We start from the raw sequence: 13,856 nt of genomic DNA, 5'->3' as shown, positions 1-13,856 counted from the left end.
CCTGCCTCAGGCAGAGGTACTGGGTGACCTCTGGTCCTTTCGAGCCCTACTTGATACTCTGAATGCCCACCCCCCAGCAACAATTCCACCCAGAAGACTGCACTGGGTTGAGAAGTTGTCAGGCTGCAAGCCAAGCCCTAAGTCCAGTGTCCCTGAAGACCCTGAACACATGGGGGGAACCTAGATTTTTAAAAGGAGGATGCAGATTGTGCAGTGCATCATTGCATAACACAATACCCATTTTTTCTAATTAAAGAGAAACTAGAAGCTTTACTAATATGTTCCCCTTCCCTTCCCCCCACCAGAAAGGATGTGGACAAACTGGAGAGAGTCCAATGGAGGGCAATGAAAATGGTTCAGGGGCCAGGGCAATGACATGAGGAGAGGCTGAGGGAACTGGGCTTATTTAGTCTAGGGAAGACGGAGGAGGAATTTAATAGCAGCCTTCAGCTACCTGAAGGGGGTTCCAAAGGGGACGGGGCTAGAAACTGTTCTCAGTGGCAGCTGATAACCGAATAAGGAAAAACGGTCTCAAGTTGCAACAAGGGAAGTTTAGGTTAGATATTAGGGAGAATTTTTGCACTAGGAGGGTAGTAAAACACTGGAACACGTTACCCAGAAAGGTGGTGGAGTCTTCTTAGAGGTGTTTAAGACCTGGCTAGATGACGCCTCGGCTGGGATGATCTAGTTGGGGCTGGTCCTATTCTGAGCAGAGGGTTGGACTAGATGACCTCCTAAGGTCTCTTCTAACCCTAATTTTCTATGATACTATGATCAGTATGAAATATAGGGGAATAAACTGGCAACATACCTACCAATGCAGCCCAGTATGCCATTAGCCTTCTTAGCAACTAGGGCACACTGCTCATATCCAGCTTATTTGTCCACTATAACCCCCAGGTCCTTTTCTGCAGAGCTGCTGCCCAGCCAGCCAGCCCACAGGCTGCACCAGTGCATGGGATTGTTCTGTCCTAAGTGCAACACTTTGCACTTGTCCTGGTTGAACTTCATGAGATCTCTTTTGGCCCAATCCTCCCATTGGTCTAAGTCGCTCTGAATCCTAGCCCTACCCTCCAGTGTATCTACGACTCCCCCCAGCTTGGTATCACCTGCAAACTTACTGAGGGTACACTCCATCTCATCTTGGTGGCACTCTATGTCAAAGAGACACATCCTCTGCCAGCAAAATGGGGTTGGAGGAGGGGCAAGCTGAAGTGCTCTGGGTCAAGATACAAGGGGGTCGTGGGGAGAGGGATTTAACGGTGGGGGTCTACTACAGACCCCCCAACCAAGGGGAGGAGCTGGACCAGGAATTTTTGGGCTAGCTTGCAGAGGCACTTAAGGCAAGGGATGTAGTTGTCATGGGTAATCTAAACTACCCGGACATCTGCTGGGAGGAGCAGTCAGCCAGGTCGGACTGTTCCAGGAGGTTCCTGGCCAAGATACAGGACCTCCACTTAACCCAGGAGGTGCACAGTCCCAGAGGAAATGCCCTGTTGGACCTGGTCCTGGCCACAGGCGATAATCTGGTAAGGGGGCTCCAGGTCCTTGACCACCTGGATGATAGCGATCATTGCTTGCTGGAATTCACCATCCAGCGCAGGGTGTCAAGGGCCTGCAGCAAGGCGGTAGCCCTAGACTTCAAGAGGGCCAACTTCAATGAGTTGAGGAGATTGGTGGGAGAGGCGCTAGGGTTCTCGAGGGCAGGGGAACTCAGTGCCCAAGATGAGTGGTCATTCCTTAAGGAGACGATACTCAGGGCCCAAGGGGTGATGATCCCAACAAGAAGCAAGGGGGGCAAGAGTGCCCAAAAGCCTCCCTGGCTCACCAAGAACGTCCGGGAATGCCTGGTTGCCAAAAAAGCGGCATACACCCAGTGAAAGGAGGGGGCTATATCCAAAGAAGAGTATACCTTCACTGCTCGGGCCTGAAGGGAGGCTGTTAGGAAAGCTAAGTCAGACATAGAGCTAGGACTAGCGTCCAAGATCAAAGATAATAAAAAGTCCTTTTTCAAATATATAGGGAGGATGAAGAAGGCACCAGGGAAATGTGGGGCCCCTGAAAGATACGCTGGGCGATCTGGTGGTTGCGCCAGAGGAGAAGGCAGATCTCTTTAACAAATTGTTCACCTCTGTTTTCTTGTGCAGGGATCAGGACTCCCTAACTGTGATTCACGATGGACTTGAGGGGAACGCCTGCAGACCTAAGGTTGAGGAGGACTGGTTTAGAGTGTTTCTGGAGGGGCTGGACATGTTCAAATCAGCAGGTCCAGATGCTGTCCACCCCAGTGTTGAGGGAGCTAGCAGGGGTTATTGCAGGGCCCTTGTCACGGCTTTACGAGCGCTCGTGGTGCTCAGGCCAGGTGCCAGATGATTGGAAGATAGCCAATGTGGTCCCCATCTTTAAAAAAGGAAGGAGAGAGGACCCAGGCAACTACAGGCCCATCAGTCTTACCTCAATCCTGGGGAAACTCTTTGAGAAGGTCATCAAGAAGCACATCTGTGATGGGCCGGCATCGGGGATGATGCTCAAGGGCAACCAGCACGTTTTCATTAGGGGCAGGTCATGTCAGACCAACCTGATTGCCTTTTACGATCAGGTCACAAAAGCATTGGATGCAGGTGTCGCCGTGGATGTAGTCTTCCTGGACTTCAGCAAGGCCTTTGACACTGTCGACCACCCCATCCTCATTAAAAAACTAGGCGACTGTGGCATCGATGCCTACCCGGCCAGATGGATTGCTAATTGGCTGAAGGATCGTACTCAGAGGGTGGTGGTGGACGGGTCATATTCGACCTGGGGGGAAGAGGGCAGCGGAGTCCCCCAGGGCTCGGTCCTTGGGCCTGCACTGTTCAATTTCTTTATCAGCGATTTGGACAATGGGGTGAAAAGCAACCTGTTCAAATTTGCTGATGATACCAAAATTTGGGGTGAGGTGGGCACGCTAGTAGGGAGGGAAAGACTGCAGAAAGACCTGGATAGGTTTCAGAGGTGGGCTAACAAAAACAGGATGCATTTCAATACGGACAAGTGCAAGGTGCTGCACTTGGGCAGTAGTAACCAGTAGCACACTTATAAGATGAGAAACTCCCTTCTTGAGAGCACGGAGGCAGAAAGGGATCTTGGGAGTCATCACTGACTCCAAGATGAACATTGGCCGACAATATGAGGTCACAGTTGGCAGGGCTAACTGGACCTTATCGTGCATCCACAGGTGCATCTCAAGTAGGGCCAAGGAGGTGATCCTCCCCCTCTACGCGACACTGGTCAGGCCACAGCTGGAGTATTGTGTCCAGTTCTGGGCGCCCCACTTCAAGAGGGATGTGGACAACATTGAGAGGGTCCAGAGGAGGGCCACCCGCATGATCCGGGGACAGCAGGGCAGACCCTACAATGAGAGGCTACGGGACCTGAACCTGTTCAGCCTTCACAAGAGAAGGCTGAGGGGGGACCTTGTGACCATCTATAAACTCGCTAGGGGGGACCAGAAGGGTTGGGGGAGACCTTGTTTCCCCTAGCGCCCCCCTGGGATAACAAGGAATAACGGCCACAAGTTGTTGGAGAGTAGGTTTAGATTAGACATCCATAAGAACTACTTCACAGTTAGGGCGGCTAGGATCTGGAACCAACTTCCAAGGGAAGTGGCGCTGGCTCCTACCCTGGGGGTCTTTAAGAAGCGGCTCGATGCCTACCTGGCTGGGGTCATTTGAGCCCAGTTTTCCTCCTGCCCAGGCAGGGGGTCAGACATCAAGATCTACAAGGTCCCTCCTGACCCTACTTCTATGATCTTCCAGGTCACTGATGATGACACTGAACTAATGGGCTAGATTCATGTACCAACACACACACACACGTGTTACACACATGCGCGTTTCACGCACATGCACGTGCTTCTGACACGCTAGACAAAAAAAGAACCAAAATAGGCGGGAATAGAGGCGGTGTGCAGACACGTGTGTTACACACATGCACGTTTCGCACGCACGTGCTTCTCCCACACACGCTAAACGAAAAAAACCCGAAACAGGCGGGAATAGAGGCGGTGCCCGTAGCCCCGGATCCCCCGCGGAACTGCCCGTCCCTCCTGCCGACTCCTAGCAAAGCCGAGCCCTCTCGAGGGTCTTGCCGGCGCCTCGGCCACTGCCCCCCGGAGCGCCTAGGCGCACAGGCTGGGAGCGGAGCTAAGCCCAGGCTGCCGAGCCGGCCCACGCGGGAGAAGCGTTCGAGGCTCCGAGCCCGCGCTTCCCGCGGCTGACTCAGGCCCCGCCCCCGGGCGTTACGCAATAAGGAGATTCCCCCCGCGGCTTGTGATGTCACGAGCAGGCTGGGGCCACTCGCCAGTCGGCAGCCGCCTGGGGAGGATGCGGGCGGCCCGGCTCCGGGGCGCGCTGCTCTGCCTCCTCGCCGCCGCCCAGCAGGTGAGCCGGGGCCGGGCTGGAGTGCGGGGTCCGCGACCCCTGGGTGCCGAGGTGGGGCAAAGAGGCGCTGGGGGAGTGGGAAGGGCCGGAGAGCCGGGTGCCGCCGCCTGGGCTGGTTCTTCCTGGAAAGGGAAGTTGGTGGGGCGTTCAGGACACCTGGGTTCAGCCTCTGGAGGAGCGTGCTGCCTAGTGCTTAGAGGTGGAGCAGTGGGTTTGCCTCCCCTGTCTGGCAAAAGAATGGGCTCTAGCGGGGGGAAGGTTGTCTTCAGGACACCTAGGTTCAGCAGCCGGCTCTGTGAGGCTGAACTGAGCCAGGAATAAAGACCCAACTTCGGTCACTCTGGAGGAGTGTGGACCAGGGGTCAGGGGTGAGGCCTCCTGCCCCTTTGCTCTGCAACTTCGACCCAACAATGACAGCCTCTGCAGTGTCTTTGAGGGAGTGGTACTGACCCCAGGGAGCAGGCCGGGGCTGCAGCTGGGGAAAGGCAGCCCCTCCCTCACCAGAGCACAGGGTCCCGCAGCCTGCCTCCCCTTCTCTTCCAAGTGCCTTGTATTCAGAAAGCAGCTAGAAAGGGATCCTTCACTCCCAGTCCTAGCACAGCCAGTGCTGTCAGGCTTTCCTGTATCCAATGCCATCGTAAGCCAAATTCCCCTAGATCTCAAAGCAAATTACCTAGGGCCAGGTCTGCCCTCGAGTCCTATGGGCATAGCTGTGTCAGAAGAGAGGAAGGAAAAATGGGCATAGGCTGGGAGGATGACATACTTTACCTACCTGCTGGAAAAGGAATCCAGGAGTCTTGCTCTTGCTTGTCTGGGTTAGTGCCTGGATAATCTAAGCTGTGAGTGGAAGTAGAAGTTGTTCAGCCAAAGCAAAGTCACTTCCCCAGAAGAGTGAGTTGAGCTGTTAAAAGACAGACAAGGTTCTTTGGGTAGATGTGATCTCTTATTAGACCAACTAAATATAAATATTTAGCCAACAACCCTTGAGGAGTTAAACTAACTTCTGGCAGAGCCTCATCTACCAGAATCCCGGACGTTCTCTCTGCTTTGATGCCAGTGTGACTCTATGCCTGAATTAAGCCAGGGAGGGAGACATTCTTCCCTTCCCTTACCAAGCAGAGAACCCAAGAGTCCTAGTGCCCTATATCAGGGTGCTTTTAAAAGTACATTGCTGATGCACCTTGCTTCAGCCCCAGCTCTGCTGGAGGAGCTTTTTTTCTGCTGGTGAAGCTGAGTCAGGACAAGTCCCTCAGGGAGATTTTACCCAGAAAAACACTTTGCTCAAACCTGTTCATGGCCTGTGGCTAGCTCCTTGGATTCATCTGTTACATGTGTTGCTTGAAGGATCCACTGATCCATTGGTTCCTGACAAATTTGAGAACCTCTGCCTTAACCCTTTAGTGGTGGGCAGATGGTGTCTGCCCTAGATGGGGATGGCTAACGTTTGTTCCAGGAGGGGAATATTGTTCTTGCACAGTAATAGCCTGAGCTGCGCCAGGCATGCCTGGCAGTGAAAGCTGCCCTATGCTCTGCCAAACCAGGTGATACAGCCAGCAGGCTGGCACAGTGACATGCATGCCACTTGGTACAACTCCACTACTCAGATCCATTAAAAGATGCTCACCTTGAAGTGCTTCCTATTCCTGGTAACTGTATCTGTGCTTCCAGTGTCCCCCAGGGCAGGGCATGGTTCTTAATCCCATTCCTCAGAGGTGCTTGGAGGCAAAGTGCGTGACCAAGGTCACACAAGAAGGCAGTGGCAGAGCAGGAAATTGAACGGTCTCTCTCAAAGTCCCAGGCAAACCCCTAAGCCCTGGGCTGTCTTTCCCCTTAGCAGAAGTAGTTTCCAAGCCTCCTTTTGTTTTGGGGTGGAGCCAGTGTATCACTGGGAGCCCTAAGGTATCACTGGGAGCCCAGAAGTTCTAGCTATCTGGGACTCAGACCAGCAGCAGGGCCCTGGGTGGTCCATCACCAACTGCCCCTGCAACATAGATGGTCTTGCCCCGCAAATCACACTTGTGGTGGTTCTAGCTTCCAGTGGGGGTGGGGGGTCTCTGTTGAAGAAGCCAGATGCTGCAGGAATGGAGGGGTAGAAGCAGCAAGGAAGACTTAAAACTACAAGGCAGGAAGGAGGCTGTGGGGTAGAAGGAGCAGCTGCTGCCACCATGAAGAGGTACCCTTGGCCTCTAGCCCTTGGTCCCAGGCTGTTCAGCTCTGTTGGGTATGTAGGGACCGAGGATATTCCTGCAGTTTAGGTGGGGATGGCTTTAGCGTGGTTCTGGAGGGCAGCAGCAGTGTGGGGAAGCCCTGGGGGAGTCCATGTGCACATGCCCCAGCTCAGCCTTCTGAGGGGCTGCTTTCCTGCTGATACCCCTCCCATGAAAGGAAGCAGAGGCACCCTCCAGGGCTGGTGTGAGCTGCAGGTCCCTTGCTCAGTGGAAGCCAAGAGGCTATGCTCAGTGGGAGCCATACTGCAGCCTCAAGATCAGGGGTGAGCAATTATTTCAGGCGCAGGGCCGCATACTGAGTTTTGGCAAGCCATTGAGGGCTGCATGACAGGCAGCCAGGGGCAGATAAATATTAATTTTCTAAATATTTTAGGGGCCCCACGGGGTGGATAAAATGGGCTGGCAGGCCACATTTTGCTCACCCCTGCTCAAGATGCTTCTCCATCCTCAGTAGCCGCTTCCACCCCTGACTGACTTAATGCAAGTTTGTTAGAAAGCCACTAGCTCCCATCCTACCTCATCCTCTAGCACAGCTAACAGGACTGTCCTGCTGGGTTCACAGTCACCATCCCTGCCCTGCAGAGATGCTGGGTGAACAGCAATGTCATGCCATGGCACTGCCCATGTTATGTGCTTATGTGTAAGTGAGGAGCAGGAGGGTGGGGCACTGCTGTCACTCCAGGCAAAGGGTCATGCGTAAGACAGGTGCTGGTGACTCTTCCACTGTCCCATGTGCTGGTCTGAGGCTCACAGCAGGAGGACTGAGAGCTGCAGGAAAAAATCCAGGCGTCTGAGCTCTGTGCCACCTGCTCTAACTACAACACGTAAGTCCCCTCTTAGAGTTGAGAAAAAAACCCAAGAGTCCTGCTCTCACTCATCTCAGTTTGCCTATCTGAGAAGGTTGAACCAAAGTAGTTTTAAGCTGTGAGTGTAAATTGGAGTCATTATTAAACCAGTGCAAACACCATGGAGATTTATTTCAGTATGAGGGTGGCTTATTTGGGTTGAGTTAAACAAACTGTTACTAGTTCCTCTTCCACTAGTGTAAGGGCAGTCTCTTTTGCACCAGTTTGACCATAGAAATTTTAAAAAAAATGTTAAATGAAGCCAGCAGAACATTCTCTTCTTCCTGACCAGCAGGGATCCTGGTTTTCCCTGATTTAAAAAGAAATGCAAATTCTCTGATTTAAAAAAAAAATTAAAAATCACTGATTTAAAAACCCCCAAAATCTATTATTAAAATTGCCCCCCCACAGTCCCCCCCCAACCCTGCTTGTGCCCCTTACCCCTGCGCCCCAGCCCTGCTGGAGGAGGCCCCCAGCAGCCGGAGCTATGGGGCCAGAGACTCGGATCCACAGCTCCCTACCCCCAAAAAGAAGGCAGCAGCTGCTGCAGAAGGAGCCTGGAGTTGGCTCCCCCACTCCTGCTGCGGGCTTGGGTGGGGGTGGGGCCAGCTCCTGCACCCCCTCTCCGTTCCCCCCCCCCCCCCGATCTGTGTGGGGGCAGGAGAAGGGCAGGTGCATGCTACAGGCTTGTGCTCCCCATCCTGCTGCCCTCCCCCATGGCCTCCACAGTGCAGTGTATGTGATCCAGTGCGCCAGCGCATAGTGGGGACGTACAGGAAAGCTGCCTGCCACACTGAGCTCTGTGCTGCCCTGGCCACACTTCCCCTGCAGGTGGGGGCAGCAGTGCTGGTCTGTGCTGCTGCCCATGTGCTGCTGCCCATGCTGCCCCCATGCACACGGGGGAAGTGTGGCCAGGGCAGCACAGAGCTTGGAGCGGCAGGCAGCTTTTGTGTCTGTCCCCTCTGTGCAATGCCATGCGGGGTCACACACTACGCTATGGAGGCCGTAGGGGAGTACAGCAAGACCAGGAGCATAAGCCCACAGTGTGTATCTTCCCCGTCCCTGCCCCTGCACAGATCTGGGGGGCGCAGTTCCCTGACCCCCTATCCCAGGAGTGCGAGCTGTCACTGGGAGCCAGCCCTGCCCTGGCTTAGTGATAGTGCTCCGCTTCCAGTCCACACACTGCTGGCCAGGCAGGCACTCAATGCGGGGCTTCCCCCAATACCACTCCGCTTCCTTATCCCCCAGTCACACAACAATGCCCTGCCCCCAGCTTCCCCACTGGCTCTTCCCCCCCCCCCCCGCCTGACAGTCACTCACACCCATACCTGCCACCCAGGGCCCTCCCCCCAGCCCCCTGCAAGCCCCATTTACCTTAGGCTCCAGGAAGAACAGTAAACCTGAGCCAAGACTTGGGTGACTAAGAGCCTCAAGCCTCACCCTTTCCCCCTTTCTGTCCCCTTCCAGGCACTGTTGGGAGTTTCCTGTCCTTTTTGCAATCGGCTTTTGCAGGCTGGAAGTCTGCCACCTGCAGAGCTCTTGGTAAAAGTGGAAAATCCATGGGTATCTCTGCTAAAAGGAAAAATCTGTTTTTTTCTCTGCTAAAATAGGGAAATCCATGGTTCTCTCCTTTTTTTTTTTTTTTTTTTTTCCATGGGGAAAGGGTAAACCCAGATCCCTGCTGACCAGGGAACCCTGGAGTCCTAGTAACAGTGAGTGAGTCTACACATTCATTAATGCACCATAATTACGACTCATTTAATTTAGTATCTGCAATGACAAGTAATACATTTAATGCATGGCAGTTGGCACTGTTGTGCATTAGCACAGATGAACAGGGTTTTTTTAGGGACGTTAATGCACATGAAACTAAATCTACTATGTATTAGCACAGGTTTTGCCCGTTGCACTAATGCGCAGTAGAATTAGTCTCCTGTGCATTAAGTGTCTAATGTAGATGCACCCAGTATGTCCAAGTGTATGTTAGCTGTGGCTCTGAATGTGAGGAAAGGGGCTGATGTTTGCATGGCATTGTTTGAGGGGATGGGCTTTCTTATCTTTACAATGGAATACACAAACTTCATAGGCAGAGATCATCCACAGGACAACAAAATGCAAGCACCTCTGGGGATGGACTCAGCAGCAGTTTAACAACCTGTAGGAAAACTACCCAAAGGTTTAAGGCTTGAATGGAAGAGTCTTATACTGGGGAAGGAAACATAGGTTGACAGAAAGGTCATCCTCTATTGGAGCTTGGCCAAAGGTTTAAACCCTTACTTCTGGGAAAGCAGTAGGGGAGCTCCAGTGACTAGAAGTGCTGGAGCCATCCCTGTGTGGCTTGCTTTAAAAAAAAAACAAAAAAAAAAACAACAAAACAAAACAAAAAAAAAAAGCAGGTGCCAGTGGTTCTGGAGGGGGAAAGGGGTAAATCTGTGTAATGAACTTGCCCTCAACTTGGCTGGGCTCTCACTGATGCTCTCTTTTCTGCAGGTATCACTGCAGACTTTCATCAACTGTGGGACCTTCCTGTAAGTTCATCTTCCATGTGTCCCAGGCTGCTGCCACCTACTATTTCCTGCGTAGTGGCTCCTGTTGCCCCTTTGTCATTATCTGCCCCTGCCCTTAGGCATCAGAAGGTGCATTAATACACAGGTGCCCCATGCTGAGTATCCTCACCCGACACAATGTCAGGTCAGACCTTGCTCACAGCCCAGAAGGATTCCTAGTCATTTTCCTTGCAGATTGCACTCAAGAGACCCCAGTGCACCCCCTCCATGGACATCCCCCAAGCTAAAGCAAGTGGAAGGGCTCCCCATCAGCCCTATACCCAGCCACTGGGGGATTGAGAACACTGCTTTGCTGCTCTCAACAGCAACAGGAAGTTGGGCATGAGTTTCAGCAGCCTTGTAGTGGCTCTAAACTGTATCCAGACCCTGGCTGAGTCCTGCGCAGCCCTAGTCTTCTTCCCCTGTGGTTGTCCCCGAGTCCAGGGCAGAGTCCCCAGAAATGAGGCCTAGTGTCCTAACTCCCTTGCTCCCCATCTGTCTCCTAGGTGTGTAAATAGTTACTGCTGTGATGACCACTGCTGCTCTGACATCCAAGAATTCCCAGAATACAATAGAAGCCCAATAAACCCATATGGGTAAGAGCTGGACAAGTGTGGATACTTTGGTCTGTGCCAGGCCTGGCCCCTTGCCACCATGAAACAAGTGCCTGGCATGGAGGGTGGGGGGAAGAGGGAAGGCACTTGGGGAGCTGAAGTCTTTTTCTAAGCAAGCAGCTGGGCTAAGGATGAGAGCAGGGGCTGCTGGGTAACTTGGTACTATGCTGAGTCCAAACTCAGGACAACCATGTACTGGGGAGACTGAGGCCAGCCCTCCCCTGTCAGGAGGCACAGGCTATGGAAGTGTGTGGGAAGTCCTACATTGACTTGAATAGACTTCAGCAAAGAGAGTCCTGGTAACCCTTGGGATGAGCCAGGCCCCTGTGTATTCCCCACATGGGGGGAATACATGAACTGGAGACATAGGATGCCCTGTCTTTGGTCCCTTGACCAGGGCAGGGACACTGAGTGGGACTGTGGTCAGGAAGGTTGGAAATAGGGTGGTTTGGGGTCCAAAAGGGGTAAAGTTGGGGAGGGGGTCAGGGTCCAGGAGGATGCCTCTTGGCAGGGGTCAGCAGTTGCTGTGGCATTACTGCCAGGACAGAGAAGGGCACACAGGCCCAGATGAACCCCTTGAGGGTCACCAGAAAGAAAGGCCCTGGGGTCTGAGAGAGAGGAAGGGCAGATAAAGTGGAGGATATGGGCACCCCAGTGGCATGATGAGGGACCTGGGGGGCTCAGTGACAGGGGTAGAGGCTGATGGACCAGGATTAGAGCAGCAAATGCCTTCCCATCCAAGGCCTACTAGTTGGGCAAGCTGACCGCCCATGCCTCCTCACTACTGTCTCAGGGCCCACCCTTTGTTTCCTCTCCCCTCCAGGTACATATTCATCACCCTGGCCGTGATCGTCTCTGGTGTGATCTTCTCTGTTGCCTGCATATGCTGCTACAAGTTCTGCAACAGGTCTTCACAGCAGGAAGATGTTGAACGGTCCCAGCCCTATGTCCTTCCAGCTTCTGCCCCCTCTACCCTGCCTGAGCTCCCGGCTTATAACCAGTACGACGACCCCCCTCCCTACAGCGAGGTATGTTCCTGCCTCAGTGCTGTGTCAGTCCATTCCTTCTGACCCCTGTGGCTGTGAGCAAAGCTACTGTATTCCTGGGAATAAGGAGGGCATTGGTAATGTAATTCTCACTTCCGGTACTCCCAGGTGCTGGCCAGGGAGCTATCTGGTTCCAGCCCAGCATGGCATGGACCCCTTTGGGCAATGTGGTGTAAGAAGTAACTGGAGCTCCTTGGCACTGCTGTGTGGTGCATGGGGGGGACACGCACCAGCAACTGCCCTAAAATCCCTTGCCCTGTGCTGCTGTAGCATTGGGGGCCAAACAATGGCACCTCTTGTATTGCCCTGTGCCACAGTCCCAAACACAGCTCTCAAGTTCCTTCTATTATTTCTAGGAGCCTACTGACAGTTGATAGCTGGGCCTAAGCCTGCTGGCCAGTGAGGGTGTGGTTCAGGGCTGGGACCCCTGCATCCCCAGACCAGCCAGGGGTCATGTAGCAGGGCTGGTCATTGCAGTCCTGGGGCTCAGGGTGACCAGCTTGATGGAGTCAATGGATTGGCCTTCAGAGTAACTTGGCCCTCCCCTGTGCCTAGCTCCTCCCCTAGAGCTACAGAAGGAACTCAGGGTCCTGACTTCTGTGTCTTGTGCCTTGCCATTAGCCCATGCTCCCTCCCTGCTGTCTTGTCTGTGGCTGTTGCTTGGGCACTACTCAGAGCTGCCTACTTCTTCCTTCATAGGTGACCTCCAAACCATTCATGTACCCACCTCTGGAAATCCAGCCACCATGCTACAGCAATGTTATCGCTGAAGAGCCCCCAGCCCCTATGAACTCCATCCAGACCAGCTTGTGAGGACTTGGCCAGCCAAATTCACCAGGGTGGAGCTGAAGGGATGTCTAGTGCCTTCCAAGCTTCCTCTAGCGTGTCTACTCTGTGCACAGAAAGCTGCATACAATGAACTGACAAGTGGCCCTGCTAGCCACAGGGGCTGTCTCACTGCCTGACCTGCTTCTAGGGACTCCCATGTCCTGGCAGGTGCCAGCCAGGGAGGAACACGGGCACCTGAGAAGGACACTCCCCAGCAGGACTGGAGGCGAGACACAAAAAGAAAATGACAGTGACTGAGAAGCCACGTGCCATGAGGGTGCAGCATGTGCCTGGGTGTGAGAGGGTGCACCTGTGTGAGCACCCTGTGCCTCAACATACAGCCAGGGCACGCTTGTGCTTCCTGCACAAAGGATACCCCCAAAAATCCTTTCTGCAATAGGCTGTCCTGACTGCCTCCATCCCATATGGGCCTGGGCCCAGCTGAGGTTGGACTAAGCTATGCTATGTCCACTGTATGCACCATAGGCTCAGGCCTCACTTAGATTGCTTTGGTGCTATCCAACTGGTCCCAGAGTGCTTTCTAGATTAGGGGGTGGCAGTGGAGGAACTTAGGAACCCAATTCCTGCCAATTTTCAATGGGATTAATGCTCCTAACTTCCTTAGGAGCTTTTAGAAATCTCCCCCTTAAACAGGTGGGTGTTGCATCCTGCCTGGGATTTCATCTCTGCCAAGGGGCTGTGCCACATGCTTCAGAGGCAGGGACAGGAAGCCTGCTCTGGGCAGGGAAGAGGGGACCCTGATAACTTCCCTCCTGACCCAGTTGGAGTGGGTGCGAATTGGTGCCTTGGGACAGGAGGGCTGTGCCCCCAGCACTATCATAGCTGCTCTTTTATTTGTAGCAGGTCCCTTCTGAGCTGTTGGGGGGGGGGAGGGGTAAAAAGATTCCACTGTGTATTTATACCAAATGCCAACAAAGAGGCATGTTTTTATTTATGAGTAAAATTAAAAAAAAAAACAAAAAAAAAACCCTAGACTTAGAGCTGCTTTTTTTTCCCCCCTCCCCCAAATAAAACAAACAAAAACACGTGGGGCTTCCTGCAGGGGGTGCTCATCAGCACGAGGCACCTGGACAGAAGGGTGCTGGCACCTTAAAGGGGAATGTAAACCAGAAATAAGGATGAGAAGAGAAATAATGGGTGTAGGGATAGACCTCCAAGAGAGGGAGAAGATGGAGGGTAATGCCAGGCTGGAAGAGCAAGCATGTAACAGGGATGGGAGGGAGGGGTGGGGGGCTGGCACTGGGACAAAACTCCTGGCACAGAGGGAGGCAGCAGGGACATGTGCATCAGCAGGGGGTGGACCAGGCCAA

The 13,856-nt window shown here is 53.4% G+C and overlaps 1 protein-coding gene across 1 annotated transcript; it reads left to right on the top strand.

The window, feature by feature from the left end:
- Window positions 1–4,259: 4,259 nt before the first annotated feature.
- TMEM92 (transmembrane protein 92) lies at window positions 4,260–13,513 on the top strand. Its single transcript, XM_006271542.4, has 5 exons — window positions 4,260–4,418; window positions 9,982–10,019; window positions 10,544–10,633; window positions 11,475–11,679; window positions 12,397–13,513. Exons 1-5 carry the CDS (start codon window positions 4,311–4,313, stop codon window positions 12,508–12,510), a joined length of 555 nt encoding a protein of 184 aa, XP_006271604.3. The 5' UTR covers window positions 4,260–4,310; the 3' UTR covers window positions 12,511–13,513.
- The last annotated feature ends 343 nt before the right edge of the window (window positions 13,514–13,856 follow it).

This window comes from Alligator mississippiensis, chromosome 4 (genome assembly GCF_030867095.1).
Source record: "Alligator mississippiensis isolate rAllMis1 chromosome 4, rAllMis1, whole genome shotgun sequence".
NCBI classification, from domain to species: Eukaryota; Metazoa; Chordata; order Crocodylia; family Alligatoridae; genus Alligator; species Alligator mississippiensis.
This window is presented reverse-complemented; position numbering and strand designations above follow the sequence as displayed.